At 38.6% G+C, this 21,161-nt stretch overlaps 1 protein-coding gene across 5 annotated transcripts in view; it reads right to left on the bottom strand.

Annotated features, from left to right (window-relative positions):
* Positions 1-21,161, bottom strand: part of ZFAT (zinc finger and AT-hook domain containing) — a 125,520-nt gene that overhangs the window by 32,466 nt on the left and 71,893 nt on the right. For all 5 annotated transcript variants that reach the window (XM_017818277.1, XM_017818280.1, XM_017818276.1 and 2 more), the window contains 4 exons: positions 12,754-12,904; positions 11,007-12,475; positions 9,581-9,813; positions 528-615 (listed from right to left, as the gene is read on the bottom strand). In XM_017818277.1, the coding sequence (XP_017673766.1) occupies positions 528-615; positions 9,581-9,813; positions 11,007-12,475; positions 12,754-12,904 (1,941 nt within the window). The remainder of the gene's footprint in view (positions 1-527; positions 616-9,580; positions 9,814-11,006; positions 12,476-12,753; positions 12,905-21,161) is intronic.

Raw genomic sequence — 21,161 nt, 5'->3', positions numbered from 1 at the left:
CTACATCCCAGCTGGTTCTAGCAGGAGCCCTGATGGAGACTTATCTGACCCTGGAGGTACAGCCCAGCCCCACAGGACCTGAGCACACAGAGTCAGCTCTGCATTCACATCAGTCACCTACAGACAAATATTGGGCACTAAATGCATTCCTGTCATTTCATGTAAGGCCAACGGGAATTTTATGTCTCCTGGGTTGTTACAGGATGTCTATATGCCTGATTCCAAACTTCCCAATGCTTAATCTGAATTCACCTAGGTCTTCTTTTGGAAACGAGCTCTTTGTCAGGTGAAGTCAGATTTCTTAGCACAATTACCTGACATACTCCATAACACACACTCTCAAACAGTAACATTTTTCACTTTAAATTCTAACATCTGCAAACCCAACACAATTTTTACCCTAAACCAGTTAAATTAGACATAGATTCTTCTCTTTCTTAGGAATATAATTACATTACACTGCTCGCTCCAAACCTTTATCCATTTATTGAAATAGACTGAGAAATTTCTCTTGATTTTTTCCTTACCAGGGTGATTTGTCTTGATGTGAGATTTTATAAGTCGATCTTCAGAAAATGACTTCTCACACACAGGACAGGAATAACTCTTTTTATCCTTAAGTGAGAAAGAAAGAGATTGCATGATCAGTCCACCGGTATAATCACTTTAGTCGTTATTCAGTAATACATGGTTCTCAACAAAGTTATAATTGAAGGTTCAGTTTTTAAGGAAAAAATGAAGCTATTTATAGTGAAATAAGTGAAGGAGAAATATTAAAGTACTTTAAGCATCATTAATCCTCATGAATGAAGGGCTCCAAGTTACAGCAGACGAGAATATGCACAATAAATGTAAGCACTATCCTCTGACTGACTCTGTACAGAATCAAAAGTTGAAAGATCAAGTCACATAACAGAAGAAAACGTATTTGATATGAGCAGTAATATTCAGGGTTTTTTCTTTATTTTTTTTCCACTCTTCTGAAACCTAAGGATCAGATCTTATTATTCTGAAGACATGCACGTATGTATGGCCAGTCTTCGCGAGCGAAGATTTGGGAAAGGTCATTGACCCTTCGAGCCTGCGCAGTGGATTTTTTAGGTGAGACACAGCGTGCGCTGAACTGAGCCCACCCTTTAATCCTGAGGTTCATCTGCCGGGGCCGAGCAAGCTTGGACAGTGGCAGTGAGGTCCCCAGGACGTAGGTTTGTTTAGAGTGACCTTCTCTTAGATGGATGGCCTTACAGGACTGACGAGCTCCATCTGCCCGGGGGACTTTTTTTACCCTGACCGGGAATCGAACCCGGGCCGCAGCGGTGAGAGGGTCCCCTGAAGACATGCACTACTATATGGATTTACAAAATGGCCTGAAATGGAGCAGCAAAGTTAGGAATGACAGATGCCATTACTTATTCAGTGCCTACATTTCTAACTACTTAATAAATATTCAGCATTTGATATATTACCAATACAGACTTTTTCTACTATTTTGATTTAAAAACTTACAGACTGCTCTGGATTTTCTCAGTGTCTCTGATGTTATAACAGATTTAACACCATCAATCAAGTTTAACTGGAGAATTTTGACTGAGTTTCTTCCTATACGCAATTTTAGTCTAATTGCAATTTTCCTGTTTTTACAAATGCATCTAACTCTACATAAAAATTTAGGACTTTTCTCCATTAACTGCTAAATTATCCAATTTAAAATAAACCTTGCCACTTATTAAATAAATTGAAGAAGTTGATTTTTCCAGAAGCACCATCTGAGACAACAGACTGGATGCTGAATCAAATGAATGGATCATCCAGTCACCTCTGCACTGAGGGGATTAACATATGAGTGGATCATCAAAACCACAGATGGAGGGAAGCCTACTTAGTCCTGACAGCCGGGCAGATAACCAGGTAACACATTACCTGGTGGGAGAGGTGCACCTACCAAACTACCAGAGGTCTCTGGTAAGCTGAAGCTACAGAACAGATATTTCACTACTTATTTGAGGAGAACAGAAGTACTTCTTGAAGAGCATGGAAGGAAGATTACTGATCAAAAAGACAGACCCCTGTGTTATGAGAGAAAAAACTGGAGGTAACAGGAGAATAAGGGTCCTGGACTCTACCAGTTTCTGACCTTAGACCAAAGAGCATCTCTGAACAGTGAGGAAAAATGTACAAGGAGGTCATTATTTCTAGATGCTGCCGTTACACAGCTATAAATGGACACGTCTCTTAAAAGAAAAGCAAAATTGATGGGTTTCCATGGCACTGGAATATACACAGGCATTTGCACTCAGTACATTATGTACATCGGAAAAAGAAATCCCTATGTTGAAGCACCTACGAGTCAAACCCAGAAGTAGCTCTAGAACTCATGGGCTAAAATAGCAATAAATACTTCCACGACAGTAGGATATGGGATATGAAGCTCTCACTGCCATTAATATGGCAATGGGAGTCACAAGGAGAATCCTGTCTGAGCTGTTAGATCATTTGCTCCTGAGAGAAACTCTGCACCAGGGACAGGGGATAGCAGCTACTAAAGGATTAGCACCCTGAGGACAGTATCCTGTCTGCTATGATGGAGTTGGGGCTGTCATCATTTGGAGCCCTGAGAAACCCAGGTTAAAAAAAAGAGGAATATTAGAGAACACTATCTTTCTTTTTGGAAGAAGAGATTCAAGGAGCCTACAATGCTGTCTAAACCTTGAAGAAGAGCTGTTAATTTGCAGAATTAGGGTCTCTCAAATGATATAACCAAAATCTGCTACCAATGATTTCAGATTTCTAACTGAACACATCACTCCAATGAAGATTGGATAAATAAAACTCCAATAAAACTCCACAGCAACATTTGTACCTTTTCAAAGATGGGGTTGCATAATCATAATTTGGCACACATAAGAAAAACATAATCACAGTATCACTTAGGGGGCTCTTTAGGGGGCAGCTGAAATTTTTTGACAGATCTCAGTCCGTTCCTCAAACTTGCTATATAACTAGTTGCAAAATATATAATAAATAAGGACAAAAACTAATATATTTTTAATGTACAGTTGGGTGTTGCTGGTCTTTGATACTCACTGTATTAAGTGTGATCAGAACACTGAGACAAATATATCTTGCTGTTTCATAAAGTTAAATAAGAAAAAAAAATTCAACACTCCACACATACACACACCCACCCACCCCCTATTTTAACTAAAATACTGTAATTGTGACAACTTTACATTCTTGGTAATACTCTCAGGGAAGACAAGGCTATAAGCCTATGCCTTAAGGAAAACTCAAAATAATCCCTAAATGCAACAAAAGCTATAGAGCAACACGAAAGGACAGGCACCGAGAACACATCTTTCCACATGATGATTCTAACGAAATTTTTCAACAATGAAAAAATCCAAATTGTTTCTTTGAAGCAGTTAGAAAGTTATCTACACCATGTTCTGCAGAAATGACCTTCAAAAGGGGTATCTTTTGCATGGGAACAGAGTGTGCACATGAGCTCTGACACCTTCAAAGTGTATCTGTCAAGCTCCAGTCTCTCACAGAGAGCACCCAGCTGGAGCCAAACCTTTCACTGCTGTTTATCCAGGCCAGTACCACTGACTGTTGGAGCTTATGCTATTAGTTTTGAATGTTTAAGTGCACTTCTATTGCTGCCCTGAGAGCTCATGTCAGTGCTGGTCCTTCAGTGTAATCCCATCACTCCCAAAACAGCCTTTAAGAAACCTTCTGTTGCAAACAAAATATTTCAGAGCACCCAGGCCACAACACAGAGCCTCAAAGGTCACCCCCACCACAGCTGTAGCTCTTCAGAGTGCCCTGGTCATAGGTGAAGACAGAAGCACTTTGGAGGACTGAGGCTGAGGTTCTAGTAATACCTTAATCACATTCCTAGCATGCAGGTTTTCCTTCAGTAAGAATAAAAGTTATCTATCCTATGCCTCATTGCCTTTTAAATGCCTTTGAAGGTTTTTTTGAAGGGCACAAGCAGAAACAAAGTATGGAAGGAGCTGGATCTTTGTTAGAGACCAGCTGCATAGTCCAATCACCTATTTCAATTTCAATTTCAAATTAAAAGTCACTTATACACTTTCTGAGATTTGCTTACTACCCTATTAACCAATCTGAGAAAATATAAGAAATTTAAAATAATTCCTGAATAAAGGCAGGTTTTTGACAGAAAGTACTGTTTGCATTCCACAAATCAGGTATTTAATTAGGTCCATAAATACACTTAAACCTAGCGAAAAAATATTAGTCTAATGATATCACAAATCTTCTTGTTTATGCTGCTTTTTTATAAAATAAGGCCACATATAGGAATCACAATGTGTTTCTCTTTATACAAGTGAATTAAAATTGTGCTAAGAAATCAGCTCTATTGCATTACCAATTTATAACACTCTGAAGAGAATTTTAGGCATGTGTTTCAAGATAATTCAAAGGACAGGTGTACTAGTACACAGTCGTAAAAGGAAAAATTAAAAGCCTCTGTATATGTAGGGAGCTGGGGGTGTTCAGCCTGGAAAAAAGGAGGCTCAGAGGAGACCTTATCACTCCCTACGACTCCCTGAAAGGAGGTTGTAGCCAGGTGGGGGTGGGTCTCCTCTCTCAAGTTAACTAGCAACAGGACCAGAGGAAATGGCCTCCAGTTGTGCCAGGGGAGGTTTACACTGGATATGAGGAAAATCTTCTTCAGTTAAAGGGTGGTCAAGCACTGGAACAGGCTGTGCAGGAATTTGGTTCAGTCACATTCCTGGAAGTGTTCAAAAATCTTGTGGATGTGGCCCTTGGGGACATAGTTTAGTGGTGAACAGGGTGGTATTGGGTTAACAGTTGGACTTGATGATCTTAGAGGTTTTCACCAACATAAAGGACCCTTTGATAAAACCAACAGACCCCTATGAAGTTTATTTAATTAATCAAATAGTACTAAATATGTCCTACACTGCAAAACACCAGAAAACACAGCAGTTTTTCTATTGCACTCATCAGTAAAGAGACATTCTGATGACACAAATATCTTCTCTTATGAACATATATAGAATAATATAATCATAAATCACATGATCTAAATGGCAATTCTGCCACTAATTTCAAAAGAGAGTGTGTGGAGTCCTGACTGTTTTGTTATCAATTTCATTAATACTGTAAAATTAAGATCATGCCCCTAATTAGCAGCCCAAATTAGATAATTATGTTATAGAAATCAACAACCCATTCCCTTCCTTTCCAGCAGCAGCAGTGATTTCATGAGCAAGAGATAATACAAAGCTTTACTAAATATTGGTACTCCCAAAGCATTTCCAGGAAAAGTTCCCACAACTCAATTAACACAACATTTGACTGTATAATTTGTAGAGGAATAGAGAGACAAAGCCCGCACCCACATCTACTCAGATAAACAGAAATTTAATTTCTAACACCTGTGGGATCAGAATTAGGCCCCTGAGTATATCCGGAAATCTTCACCACAGCTGTCATGATGTTCAAATCAAAACCTTCACAAAAGATTCCTGAATTAAGCTGATGTCCTATTAAAATGCAACTTAGCTAAAAGGATCTGATGTACCCAGGAGGTGGCTATGTACACATGTGAACGAAGATACAGAAAAATGTGCAAATGGTTAGACAGACTTTTATGAAGTCTGACAAGCAGCAGAAGTCACAGCTCACAAAATGACAAGCACCTGCATACAGTACTTGAGCATATTTTCAAGAAATATCCACTATTAAAAACAAATGCCTCACTGACATTCAGTATGGAAGTGAGTACAAGGGCAAAAGCCTTTTTCCAACTGAGAGCCGGGTCATTAGATCATACATGTCTTTGTTATTTCCTTGCCTTTCCGGTACCTTGCATTCTTGACTACACAGTGGCACTGCTCCAGAGGCAAGGGTAACACAGCCAGACCAGTGACAGTCTGAAAATTAATGCTCCTCAGGAAGGGGAAATAAGCAATCAGAGCTTAAGTGTCTCACTTCCTACACACACGAAAGGTCAGCAGCATAATGGAATTTATAAGCATCCTTCCAAAGACAAGAGTCATTGGCATCCCGAAACGTGCACAAAAGGAAATGTAGGCATCAAAGAACAAGTGCTGGTTCTGGGTTTGCACTAGAGTTTTATAGAGGTGCTTATCTTGCAGTATCAATTACATATAGAGATTTAAAATATTTTCAGAGACAAACCTCTCTGATGTTTATCTGCTCAGCGTAGTTAGTATTGTAAAACCCACTGGGGGTTGTAAACCAACTCTGGTACCTCCGTCAGCGTTGTTTAGTTCCACACCCAGCCCCTAATGGTCCCAATGAGTTCATCCATAACTGTAAATTATTCCAAGTAATTTTCAACAGCCCAGCCCTCTCCTAGGTGCCATGATATTGAAGTGATTGGCACATGTTATGGTTTGAACTTCTCCAGAACTCAATAAATGCCAATAAATATTAAAAACCACTACACAAGCCTTAGGGGTAAAAGGTGAGTACTGAAAATAAGGGAATATATGCAAAGTTTTGGTTTTGAATCAAACCAATCCTCAATTCTCAGGCTTCAGAAGTAAAAATCTTCCCTTTAACAACAGTGTGTACCAAGTACAGAGGCAAGAGGCAGAACATACACACTCCTCATCATCGTCTGCCAGGGAATAAAAAATCCCAAATTCAGTGCAAGACTTAGATGATGCACAGAGAGTAAGATAGGTGGCTATACAGTGAGTGACAAGGATGAAGGGATAGCTGCTTTTCCATACCCATCATTTATCCTCTTCACAAATAATGCAGGGATTCAGCTAAAATGCAGCCAGCAACAAGGCAACGAAGGGTACACATCCATACAAGGAACTGAACTGAGATTTTGGTCCCTTCGGTCTCCAGGGAAGTTTTAACTTTAATATTTATTAAGAATTGATTTTGCAAACTAAAATTAAGATTAGAGTTCCACATTTAACCCTGCACAGCTTGTTAATGAACTATAATTTGGAGTAAGTAGTTCTGTTCATTGAGATATACATGAAGTAGATATACATGAAGTAAATAAATATACCAAGCAGCGGGCACAAAGGCCAATATTGAGAAGGGCCAAATTTAGTTATTAAGTTTTAATATATGAATTTTTCAATCCATTTAAATAAATATATTTGCTAAGCATCAGTAAGCATGCTTCTGAAAGATCTTGCTGCCACACTGCTTTTAATTATGAAATGCATTATCTCAGTTCTATTTAGCATCATGAAAATGATCCTCCTGGTGGGAGCTGTTGGACATTCATCACACTTGAAAAACAGGAACTTACATAAGGAGAGCTAACTGTAGGCTCTTTTGTCTTAAGGAACCACTTACACAGATTTCTGCCATCAGATGGGCATCACAAACATAAGACATTCAAAAACAGCCAAAAAGAATGTCTATCACGTGAATTTTCTGCACCTTTCATAACAAATTCAGATTCTGTTTAAAATAGCTACAGAAACAGAGGACACAAGGGGGAAAAAACATGTTCCTTTTTGCGTCAACTGTTCTGTTTTCTTTTTTAAAGCTCTCCTGAAGTAACTGCTTAAGAAGAGCAGAAGACTAAGTGTTCTGTTCCAAATACCTTTAAAGTAACTTCAGTTGTTGAAAATATTGGCCAAGAGCCTACCTGTTGACTGTAGAGGAAGACCTGAAACCACTTAACACAGTATGTAAACACCTTTTTTAAGTAGCTAGTCACAAATTGTCCACATCTGGGGAAAAACTAGCATGAGTCCTTAATTCAAGCATCACATTCTTGTAAAAAAGAAGTGTAAGAGCAATATTTATCACACTGCTTAGAGTTGTGAGGCTGCTTTCTCACAGAATAATACCACACAACCACAGAATATTCTGAGTTGGAAGGCACCCATAAGGATCATCAAGTCCAGCTCTTAAGTGACCGGCCTGTAAGAACTTGTCATATGTTGTGCATTCTATCATGGATGCATAAGATTTATTTACAAGAAAATGCCAACAAAAACTGTAATGTTGTGTAAAGAATGAAGAAAGGCCCATCTGTGTGAATATTTCCTTGTCCTTAAAGGACAGAAGAGTGAGTGCTGCAATTAAACAACTGCCATTTTCTCTTCTGTTGGAATAAGAAATAATTCAAGAGAAGGGTAAATTGTCTTTTGGAAGTATTTTACTGCATCAATAATTCAAGCCTCAAATTGCAAGGATGCAGTTCATGACAACTTTCTGACATTGTCAGTCAAGAAAATTTAATTACAAACAGTACCACTGTCAAACATTTTTCGAAATCCCAAACAGTGCTTTATGCAATAGCAGTACCTTCATATATAACCACATGAGGTAATAGGGGCCATCTCTGCACTCCTGATGGCCTTCAGGAAAGACTCAAGTCAAAAGTGGACTAAATTCTTTATGCTGGGAGAGTAGGCACTTACCAAATACCCTTTTCTAGAGGCCAATTTGGAACAGGAAGGAATTTGCCAGTGTTCATACACTGTGTGAGTGTGTGCACTTTACAACTTCTCTGGGTACTCACAAGCCTAGAATGTCCCAGATCAACTAGACCTTGCAAGCACATAGGATCCTGCCATGTGGTAGGAAAAGAAGTCTGTGGTGTGCAGATCTGTTCTGACAAAAGCTTAACCCATTTGGGACACTCATGCAAAACAATAAAACAGCAAGAACAAGCTTGGCAATACTGATGTAAGAAAATAATTGTTTTCTTTAATCTTCCAAGAAAAGCATGTATATAATTTCACTTCTAAAAAAGCATCTTAACTAATGGTGAAAAATAAAAATCTTATTCCTTAGTTTTAAAATATTTCTTATTCTGAATACCGTAATATTTTTTAAAACATACTTTTGAAACCAAGGCAAGCAGGGTTCATGTAGAAAACATTTTTCCTCAAAAGATCATTCACGTAATAATGTTGGATCAGAGCAAGATCACTAAGCAGTCTCTCACACAATGAGGGCTTGCAGTCAAGCGTGCAGTCCCTTGGACAGTCTCAAAGAAAACACGTAGCAGGGAATGTAGAGGAAGTAGACCAGACTCGTTTTTAGTACATGGCATTCAGAGCTAGAAGGATTTCTAAACAAGACAGGAGCCTTTAAAATGTGATTTCTTTATCTTTTTAAATACAACAGAAAATGGTAGATGTTCAACTGTAAATAGGTGTAGCTATTAGGGAAAAAAAATTCTTTTCAACTTCTTCTGTCTATAGTAAGTAAGAGAGGAACATATTTTCATTGTACCACAGTCATCTATTTATGAAGGAAGGGAATTCAGCTCCACAGAAGGAAGTAACGTAACAAATAGTACCAGACCTTATTTTATTCTCTCAAAACCCAAAGAATCTGACAATACTGGGAAAACCAAAGGGAGAAAATGGATACAGACATACTCGACTGGAAATGACCATGAGAAGGACCACACATCTACTTACTGTAACTCCTGTATTTCCAGAAGCACGCAGAGAGCACACAGATAAGAACCCCTAGCTATGTCTTCAAATATTACCACACAATTCCAAACACTATGATGATGACACTGAATTTGGACAAACCAACCATTTGGTTTGTTACTTACCAGATCTGCGTGAACTTTAAGGTGTGCCTGGAGCTTGTATTTATCTGGGGTAGAGTAGTCACAATGTTCTGTGGGACATTTCAGCAGAATATTACTGTGTTTCTGGATGACGTGACGCTTAAGGCAGTTTTTGGTGATGGAGGAGTAATTGCACTGGGAGCAGTAATATAAATGTTCTCGAGTATGTGTACGAACATGCATGTCATAATGCACTTGGTACCAAAACAATTTGCCTGAAAATAAAATTAGACATGAAGAAAGTAATTTCTACACAACTGTTAGTGAAAATTACAATAAATACACAATTTTCTTTCAGGGCCAAACACACTGTTTGAATCCTGTCCCTTTTGTCTTTAACGAAAACTTGTCTAAAGACCCTTCGCTACTGAAAATATATTTACAAAACCCATTTTTGTCTAAAAAGATTGTGTTATATGTCCTGAAACAGCCTAACAAGGGCAACTTTAACACATATCAATGATCTTTTCCCTAAAGAAAAAGTTCTTTACACCTGTTCTCCTATACAAAGAATCTGAACGCAACTGTACACTAAAAAAGACTGTCAAAATATTTTTTGTTACTTCTTTTCATGTTACTCCTTCCTAAAGCCTTTCTGACGTAATGGCACCAAAAAATGCAGAGCAATTCATCTGAGGTGCAGTGTTATAGTGTTTCAAAAACTTGTTTTTTTCAGACTTTGATTCCTTTCCCTTTTCAAGAATGAAGACTACATCATAAATCCCAAATTGTTTCCTTTCCAGTTATGTAAACACAAACATTTTCAGTTAGAATAAATCTGAATGGTGTATTATTCCCACTTCCACAAATTAAAAAAAAAAAACACATTTACAATCAGAATGGTCTTGATCTGATACCATAATTGAAAATTTTCATCTCACAGAACCTGGTTCAAAACAAGTCACAAAAATATGCCAGTATATATGTACCTATTCCACAGAATGTATATTACCACAGATCCTCCTATACTATATGAAAAAGACTCTGAATCTTACACTAAGCTGATAAAGAAGCTTAAGCATTAAAACATGGACTGAGTAATGCTGATCCCATGCCTAAATCTGCTGTGCTTGGACCCAGTGAAAGTTATGACCTGGGTAGAGGCATTTGGACAGAAATAATCTAATTCTATCAAATTTGACATGAACAGAAAATTGAGCCTCGCAAATCATTGCTTTGCTATATTCCACTAGTGGTTTTTTTGAGGAGATTTGACTAATTTCACACTTTTTATACAGCAAAAAGTAAATCTCACTGGACCCCAGAACCATACTGAACTACAAAATTAATACTTCTGAAAAGATACACAAATATATCAAACACTGTAAACCAGAGGAGAAGGAAAAAGATGGCTCACTACATAACATTTAAAAAAACCCCAAACAAACATAATTCCACTGCTCCTTACCGCAGTATTCACATTCTAAGTCTCCATAAACCTTCCTTATCCTCTCACACAACTCTGTGTTCATTTGTCTCTTCTGCAAGCTATCCAAGATCTGCATGAAGGCAACGGATCCAGTCCCACCATTGGATGTAGCTGTGTTGGAAGAGGCTGCCTGTGGGCTGGTGGCTGCTCCAGCTTCTGGTGCTGGCAAAGGGTCTGTGGATTCTGCTGAGTTCTGAATTGGAGGATTGCTTTTTTCTGATTCACTAGAAGGAACAGACTGGGTTCTCTCTTCAGAGACAGGAAGGTTCTCAGCCACTGCATTGTTCTGACTTGAATTTAAACTTTTGTCTTCAGACAGTAAAAGATGAATTTCTTCACCCTGCTCATTTACAGAACTGCAGTGATTAACTTCCTCTTCATTTGGAGGAGAAACCTTTAACTCCTCAGGACCAGCAGTACCATTTTTCAGCAGAAAACAATCTGATGCTACACAGGGCTGAATGTTTGGGACTGCTATCTCTGTTGTCTGACACAGTGTCTCTGCTACATTCTTCATCAGAGGGTTTTCAAATTCCAAGGAAAGGACTGTATCAACTTTTACATCCCCATTATGTTGGCCATTATGGCTGACATCTGCAGCTGTCGATTCACCTTCCCCAGCAGGTGGCTGTGGTGTGTTAACAGCATCAGTACCTGAGACAGTCGATTCACCTGCAGTTTGTGTTTGCTGTTCACCAAGGGCTTCTGGCTGGATGTCCCCTCCTGGCTCGAGCAGGCAGAAGCTTTGGTTGATAGAGCTGTTAAAAACAGAATCCTCCTGCAGATCCACGTGAACGTCTTTGATGTGAGCACGGAGTCTCACAGAACTGACAAACTTCTTCAGGCACACAGAGCACACGTACACAAAGGGGTGCTTCCTAACGTGAAGCTCAAGAGCTTGGTATTTAGTGGCTCCGTGACCACAGAGCTCACAAGCAAAGGGCCTTTCATCCCCATGAACAAGCATGTGACGGTCTCGATCAAGCTCATTTTTGAATTTGCGCTCACAAATGTGGCAATCATACAGAAGTTGCCTTTTGCCCTCTCGTGTCATCAAGCGAAGCTCATCAAAAACATCTTTCACCTTTTTGTCTTGAAGGTCATGAGTTTCCTTGATGTGCTTGATCAAATTTTTGACATCCGAGTATTTCTTCTTGCAGAAGCGACAATGCTGCTTAATTTTCTTATGAACCCTTTCGATGTGGACTTTGAGGTGGCCTTTGCTGAGGCAAGTGAACGTACAATAATCACAGCTGAACTTCTCTCCAGTGTGTTTCCGCATGTGAACATTCAGATTGGCTTTGATTGCACTGGCATAACTGCAGGAAGGACACTTGTAAGGCTTCTCATTTGTATGAATCCTCAAATGTGCTTGGAGGGAGTGTTTAAATTTGAATACCTTGTTACAGTATTCACATGTAAAAATCTTCAGTTGAGTTGGGCCCAACCTAAAAGGAAAAAAACAAGCCAGTTATATTTACAATATTGAAACTTGATGACATAATGAGTCAAAATTCCGTAAATATTCATAATGGACAGAAATGTTTAGGGTTTTTTTAAATGTATTCTCCACAAGCATTTTAAATTATACAATTTACGCACAGATTATTTTCAGCTGTTCCTTTATTTAAAGGGCTCAGAAAAATATTTCAGTTTCATGAAAATGGATGGGGAAGCATTTAATTCATATTCTGCATGAACACAAATAAAAGAACTTCAAAATCACCTGCTTGATTTCATTGCCTGTTCATATGGGGTTTGCTGAATGGAATATTCTTGATATCCTTTTCGTTGTGATGGCTCTTGAACTGTTGTCTCTGGAGTTGTGGGTTCACTTTCCTGGGGAGCAGCCTCAACAGGAACAATTTTTGTGGCTCCTATAAGGAAAACAAAGAAATGCTCATTAAAACTCATACTAAAATGTGCATTGTTTATAATACACAAATGTAAACAAAACATTAAACTCTGTAATCATTAGTTCAACTATTTTAGTTTCTGTTAAGTTCCTGTGCATAAAATGATGGATACACTTTGAAAAGATATCGGTACTTACATTACAGATCTGCTTAAATAATGTGCCAGGACCGATGGTTTTGAGGGTTACTCAAATGGTGCTTGATGCCTGTTATTATGAGATCCTACACTCAAATATTTCCACCCTTAAAAGACTGTAACTTTCCAAAATGAAATTTACATTCTTCTCTTTCTGCCTCATACCACATCCTTCGAAAACTTCTGCCAAATTGCTTAATCAGTTCCAGAAATAAGGCCAGGTAAAACACAGTTTAGACTAAACTTAGAAGTCTTCATATCCTTTCCTTAAACTCCTTATATTTGTGGCATATTGCCATCCCCTCAGAATAAAAGAGTATGTTGGGAACAGGCTCCCTGGGGAAGTGGTCACGGCCCCAAGCCTGCCAGAGTTCAAGGAGCATTTGGGCAATGCTCCCAGGCACATGGTGGGATTCTTGAGGCTGTCCCATGCAGTGCCAGGAGTTGTACTCGATGATTCTTGTGGCTTCCAACTCAGGATATTCTATGATTCTGTGTTCCATGTGCACTTCTCAATCTCCACTAGGAGCAGGAGTAAAGGGGCTCTACTGAATGCATTACGATCAGATTCCTGAAGATATTATTTATACAACATACAGGCAATATTAACATAAAGTCTCTGAAACAACAGTGGGAATTACCCAACAAAAGGTGTGAAAGACTGAGGGACATTAAGTGGAGGAAAATGGTGCTATAGACTAAAAAAGGGAGAAAGATGGAGATTCTGTGGGTTCTTCACAGTGATTTAAAGTGGGAAATGGAGATATTTTGAGAAGAGGCCATTTGGGAGTGTGTAAGGCTATTGAAGCTTTTTTTATCAGATGGGACATCAGCCAACTCTGGAACTAAACAGATTGTAGTAGCACTGTTGCTCACTGAACTGGCTGCATCCAAAAATGGTTTTTTTAACTACTGTTTTTTAATAATGCTTTCAGTTCTGTACTAAAAATTCTGCAGGCTCATCAGAACTGATCTTCCAAGTTTTCAATCTAAATGTTACCAGAATGTTATATGTACTATACATAATATGTTGTATATATTATAATTATGTATTATATATGTTCTTCTTGTTCCTCCCTCTCCCACAAATGTTAGGCTGTCCAGCAGAATTGCATCTCCCAGATTGCACTGTGGTAGCCCAGTGAGATGGGAGCTTGTCATCATAGCACAGGAGACATGGTTCAATCAGTGGGTTCAGTGTAAAGGTGATACAACAGACATTAGATACCAGACTGGTGTTCCCATACTTCAATACTTAAAATAGAAGCAAAGTCTTCTATATTTAGAATGACTCAGTTAAAAGAAAACAGATCTTGAACTGCTTTATATGCATGGCTACCTCTTCTAGGCCTTCCATTTCCTGAATGTGAGACAAAGACCCTTATTAAATGCTCCACACTAACTATCCTCTGTGCCCTTCTGCCTTTCAGGATGTTTGAGCATTTCCTGAAAGGACTGCTGAACTGTTTAATAGACTTTTGTACTACCACTATAAAAATTTAATCACCTAAATTGGGTGAACTAAATATATACTAACTCACTAGATAAATACTAACTCATCAGTATTTTGCATACTTTAAGTGGGCAGAATGCTCCAAGGTTATCCTATTATTAACGCCTCTAAATTCCCTATGCAGTTCATTGAGAGACCAATGCCTTTAAAAACCTAAAGAGGGAGATCCAGCTCTTGGAACATACGGATGAAGCACTTGCTCCTAGGAGGCAATCCTGTCCCCTCACGGTAGGTAGCTACTTCCTACCCTTAGAAGATAGGGAAGCATTAAGAAACATTACATGTCTCTCTCCATCCACTTGGGATGCTGCCTGTGGGCTGCTAATGGACCAGCAGCCACTGCAGTCACTGCTAGATCACAAACTAATGACTACAGCATGTGCCTAGAAAGTGTGGAAATTGGTTTCTAGGCTCTACCCAACCTAGTCCCCACATGTCCCAAATCACAAAAGAACTGCCCTCAATATTCAAGCCAGGGAAAAGTATAAGAACAAGGCAAACAGATACAAGGTCTTATTTTTCAGTAAGAACATCATATGACAGTAAGGAAGATAAAAGTTTTTCCTCACTGTTTCCCTAGATGATCATTTCAAGAAGTCAGAGCATATTCATATCAGGGGGAAAAAAGAGGTTAACTGTACTGATCATTTCTTTTAAAATATCCTTCCTCCAGCACTATTAGATCTCTATTTTAAATGCAGAATGGTCTTTTAATTTACTAGACTTTATTTGTTTTTTCCTTTCCTCTTTTCAGTCAATATCATCTAAGCAAATCTGTTTTCAAAGTAGTAAGATTTGAGTTCCTCATGACATTCTGACAGGAACTTCTACAGATAAGCATCACCCAACAAGCCTCATCTCTGCCTCAAACTCAAGGATGGTCTCTGATGTCTTACAGTCTATCTCTCAGAAAAGCAGCTTGTCCTTCATCATAGAGCTTTCCAATACTTATCAGTCTAAAAGATAAAAGAATTATTAGAAATTACCAGAAATAAAACAGAAGACATCATCAAACAAATTCCTACCAATTCAACTAAATTCCATGAACCTCCTAACATTTCAAGTACAGACCACAAAAAAAAAAGATAAACCAGCAAACACTAACAAAGACAAAATCCCTTTGTTTGGAAAAGGAATACGTAACTTTGAGACCTTCAGCTTGCAAGAGAGATAAATGATAAAGATCTCTAAAATTAGCAACACTGTGAAAAAAGTGTGAATAATCATTATCTCATAAACCACAAAGAACAGATCTATAGGCAGTCAGCAGGCTGAAAACAAAACAAAAGAATGTGCACTTTCACTCTGTGTGTAATTAAATTATGGGATAATTACTCCACAATGTCACAGAGACTGAAAATATAAATATATTCAAGAAGGGATTTAGAGACAAATTAATAGATATGTATTAAATATGATCATCCAGATTCAAACACCAGCTCAACCAATGTTAGAATCTAGGAGAGCTTATACAATAAGTTTCTTATTTCTTTCCTACAGAGATGCTGTGAACTGCTTTTAGAGATAACTGATCTGACTAGGTGAACTTTTTTTTAAAAAAAAAAGGACCTCAACTGAAGTTTAAGTTTAAAAAAAATCTTCATAATGTAGGTACCCTGGTCTGTACTGGTAAAATAATGTGTTATGGATATGAAGTGAATATTTGTTTCTTACAATCTCTTTTTGAAGAAATGTATTTTTTCAGCTTCTACACTATCCTGTGGGATGTGCTCCAAATGTGTATGATCTCTGGTAAGACAGTTCTGAAAGCCAAATCAACAGAAATCAACCCTACCCATAATCCCCAAAGGTCCCCATGCAAACCTACTCCTATCCCTCAAAATAAAGCTCAAAACAAGCAAAAGAACCTTTTAGTATTTGTATAGGTAAGCTGACCATGAGGTTAAACACATTTTAACTCAGACAAAGCAATAGAAACACACATCTGTGAATGGGGGGATGAAGATTCCTACCCCTTTCAACAGAGCTGGACATCAGATTGGCTGACCTAAATCCCATGATAACATAAACACCTGCTCACATTCAGAGGTTTAATTTTCCAACCCTTGCCTAATTCAACATTTGCTTTAAATCAGCACAAGGTTCGTGTCTGTTCTCCACCCCTCTGCTCAACTACATGCTGGTGATGCCTTAAAAGAGCCAGCACAGGAGTTGTTGAAGATGAAGAGTGGGGATCTGGTTAAACTCTACACCATTTCTCTCTTTCTGTAAATCCATTATCAGTTTTCTGGTGTGTTTTACCACAAACTGCAGCAACAGGCACAGTGATCCAAATGATGGGAAGCTGGGGTCAGAGGAAAGCACTTGCCTGTGACAGCAGTCTGTACTTACTGACCCAGATACTTTAAAGAGGGGTAGTCCCAATCCTCCTCCTTTGCCCCAAGAGGATCGTTTTTTCTGATACTAAATCCATTCAGATGTGCCATAAAACCACAACCATCATTTCATGAGCTACAGAAAAGAAATTGTCTTAAACAGAAAATACTGTTATCAGTTAAAGAGAAAGACTGTCATCAATTAAACTAAGCCACTCCCAAACTGGTAAGCAAAATGACATTCTTCCACTTCTTCCCCACTGCCCAAAAATCTCAGTGGGAGAAGAAACCAAGCATTCATAAATTACAGCAGCAGGAGAACTCAGCTGGATTTTTATGGACAGTAGTTCCTCATTGGAAATCAGGGACAGAAAAACCTGCTAAGTGTTGTATTAAGAATTTGTAGAGAAAAAAAATCCAAAACAAAAAAATAATTGTCATTAAGAAGTTGAATACTTCATGCTATTTTTGTATTTCTTGAAAAAAAAAAACAAAAAACCCAAAACATTCTACCACTGACCATCTTCACAGGAACTGAAAACAACTCTGCTAGTAACAAGCCGAGTCTTTAAAATATTAGAGGATTTACATAAAACAACAATTTAGATGTTCAAATCTCTCCTGAATCAAACTAATCAAGCATGAATAATAAATTGGTTTTAGAAGCCTTGATAATTTACAGAATTTAAACATGGGAAATACAATACATAAAAACACCAAAAGATTGAATATTTGGCTGAATTTACTCACTTGTTCTTAAAAATAGACCACAAAAAAAAAAAAGTATATGCCACTCAAAACAAACTGTTTTCAGAGGTGCATAGAACTGTATTTATTTACTCTCATTCTTAATTGTGATGCTTATGAAAAATTGTACTATGTTTGATCCGGTATCAGGTGCATGTGTCCATGATCACAGCACTCCTTCTCTTCAAGGTCCCCAGGTCCCTCTAGTTATAGAACCATAGAATGGTTTGGGTTGGAAAGGACCACAAAGATCACCTAATTCCAACCCCCCTTCCATGGGCAGAGACACCTTCCACTAGACCAGGTTGCTCAAAGGCCCATCCAACCTGGCCTTGAACACTTTTAGGGATGAGGCAGCCACAACTTCTCTGGGCAACCTGTGCCAGGGCCTCATCACCTTCACAGTGAAGAACTTCTTCCTAATACCTAATCTAAACCTATCCTCTTCCAGTTTGAAGCCATTTCTCCCGGTCCTACCACTACGTGCCCTTGTAAAAAGCCCCTCTCCAGCTTTTTAGTAGGTCCCCTTTAGGCCCTAGAAAGCTGCTTGAAGATCTCTCTGGATCTCTCTGTAGCCAGCCTGACCAACCACAGCTCACTCTCTGTCTCCACAGCAGAAGTACTCCAGTCCTCTGATCATCTTTGTGGCCTCCTCTGGACTTGCTCCAACAGTCCATGTCCTTCCTGTGCTGGGGACTCCCGAGCTGGATGCAGCCCTGCAGGTGAGATCTCACAAGAGCAGAATAGAGGGGCAGAATCACCTCCCTCAAGCCGCTGCCCAAACTACTTTGGTTGCGGCCCAGGATGTGTTTGGCTTTCTGGGCTGCAAGCACACACTTCCAGCTCATGTCCAGCCTCTGATCCACCAATACTCTCAAGTTCTTCTTGGATGGACTGCTCTCAATCCATCCACACTTGGGATTGCCTCAGCCCAAGTGCAGGACCTTGCACTTGGCCTTGCACTGCATGAGGCTGGCACAGACCCTCCTGTCAAATTACAAATTACAGAAAAAAAATCTACAACTCTTACTCAGGCTGTATTTAGTTCATGGGTTAATGCCAGCTTTCAGACTTCCAAAGCTGTAAGTCTGTTACCTTTCATATGCCTCCCAAGAAAAAATTACAGAAGAGGAACATCGGGGAAAATCAATGTTGTCCAACCGTCCTTTCTGGGAAGTTAAAAACCAACTCATCTGTTTGTTCAAAGGGATTTTGAGGAGATCAATTTAGTCGTAATCTACTGAACACATGATTTAAAGCAGTGTCCCAAACCTAAATAGTGCATAGCAAAACTATGGCAAAATGTTAATGCAATACTTCCAAAAGAATCTTTCATTTAAGAAGGGAGAAATACAGTCTGAGTAGTTCCTTTATACTGTGAATAAAATACAACTAATTCTCAAGGCCTTCTCTGTTTTTCTAATTGTTATATGAAATCTTCACCAATATTCTACTGCACTGGACATAGAAAGGGATATTTCCATTCATCTTTAAAGCTAGGTAATAGGTGGCTACAGATGGCTAAGTTTAAATCGTGCTAAGCACCTTTAAACCTTATTTTGAGATTAACTTTACAGATAGTCTAGTACACAGAAAGCATGGGAGAAGGGAGAAACTGTTTTATCCATTTATATTCTTCAACAGCAGTCTAAAGCAGTAACTCACCTCTTCAGCACATGATATATCTCCAGAAAATTGGAATAACAGACTATGAAAGATCTTTATTAAAAACTCCAGTCATTAAAGTATTACTGAGAAAGGAGAACAGCCTAAGAATTACTAGTGACACTAAGATATAGTTAGATAATTGAAATTAATTGAAAAAAAGAAGGAAAATCAATGAAATATAACTTAAAATGTAATTGCACTAAATGAATTATTTTTCCTTTTAATCTTCAAAGACTTAACCACTTGTATCTTCTAGAATTTCTAAATGCTGAAAAGTCAGGTGACAATTCATATCTCTCTTAACAGCAATGAATTTTTTATTACACATATTTTAGCTGGGAACTTGAATGTAATAAGATTACTAACTGTCAATCAAATAAATGAGAGGACCTTCAGAAACAGCTGCAGGTTCACGCTTGATCATAAATCCTTTTGGTTCATTAAAGCCTTCTGAATGTACCATGTGCTATGCATAAGGAACTCCAAAGCTGAAGCTGTTTTAACATTTTGAGTCCCTCAAAAAGCACATGTGCAAAGAAAACCCTGATTTTTGTTATCCAATGAAAAAATTGTACTCGGTAGTATTTAGGGCACCAATGGCCTCTAGATTTTCATTTCCTCTCCTGCATCACATGCTTCCTACATTTGCTTCACTATCTGTATTTACCGTTGTTTCATTCACCTTTTTAGGCTAGTTTGGTATGAAAATGGATCTTTGATTGCACTGTCTACCATGTCTGCCCTCCCCCTCTTGAAAGTTTTTCTAGTCCTTGCCAGAAATGTAAAGGTCTAAGAGAACAATCCTTACAGGGTTCATAATATTTAGCACTAGAAGAGGGGAGTTCCAGTGACAGCTCTTTCCAAAAGGCCTGAGGAAGGGAAGAGGTTTGTTTATATCCATACATTAACACCTTTAGGAACCCATTTATTAACACCTACATGAGCCCCTTAACCAGCCATTGCATGTTCTCCTTTTCCCAGCTGAAGGAGCAGAGGACACAAGGGGAGTCTCCATGTGTGGCAAGGAGGGGAATGAGCACCAGGATAGGGGAAAAGCCACATGCAGTGGGAAAGGGCAAAACGTGGGAGCGCAGTGGGAAAATGAGTGTTTCACAACAGTTAGGAAAGAGCCCAGGGTTACATCACCCAGGAGAAAGAGAGTTGTGGTCAGTGAAATGGAACAGTGCAGACCTCAAACCACCCCAAAACCAGGCTTCCACACTTCCAGTGCTCACCAGTCCTCTCCCACCTTCCTCTGTATTTACAGTATTGCAAGGCCAAATTTTTAACAGTTCAGTGTAAATCCAAAACTCTGAAATTGTAAATCGCAGGCAATGAATGTGAAGGTGTTTTTTTACTTTCCTTCTAAGCACACAGGATATTTGTAGGTGAGTTCATCCAGCTTCCTCTACCATTGCAACTAGAAACACAATTTAGCAAACAAAATCCAAGCGTATCACAGATCTCAACATCAAAAGACATTAAACTACAACACAGAAAATCCAGCCAGCTTCCAAACCACAACAAGAAAATAAATAAAGACATTCAAGTTGTTCTGACAGTTATAAGCAAAACAAATACTCAGAAACATCAGCAATAACAAAAAGGAGAACAACAAAGCTACAAAGCCGAAAATAATGCACAAAACTATCAAAAAGGGATTCTGACAGTCAGGTGTGTTAATGGTTTATATAAACAGGCAAATGCAAACCTAGTTTTAAAATAAATAGTTTGAAACCTTTAGTCATTATGTAGAACTTGATTTTCAAATATATTTACACATTTTCTGTTAAATTATTTATGTTTTCATAAACAATT

The sequence above is a fragment of the Lepidothrix coronata genome, unplaced genomic scaffold (genome assembly GCF_001604755.1).
Source record: "Lepidothrix coronata isolate B3197 unplaced genomic scaffold, Lepidothrix_coronata-1.0 Scaffold67, whole genome shotgun sequence".
Lineage (NCBI taxonomy): Eukaryota > Metazoa > Chordata > Aves > Passeriformes > Pipridae > Lepidothrix > Lepidothrix coronata.
Note: the sequence above shows the minus strand (reverse complement) of the source record. Positions and strands in the feature narration are given on the sequence as shown.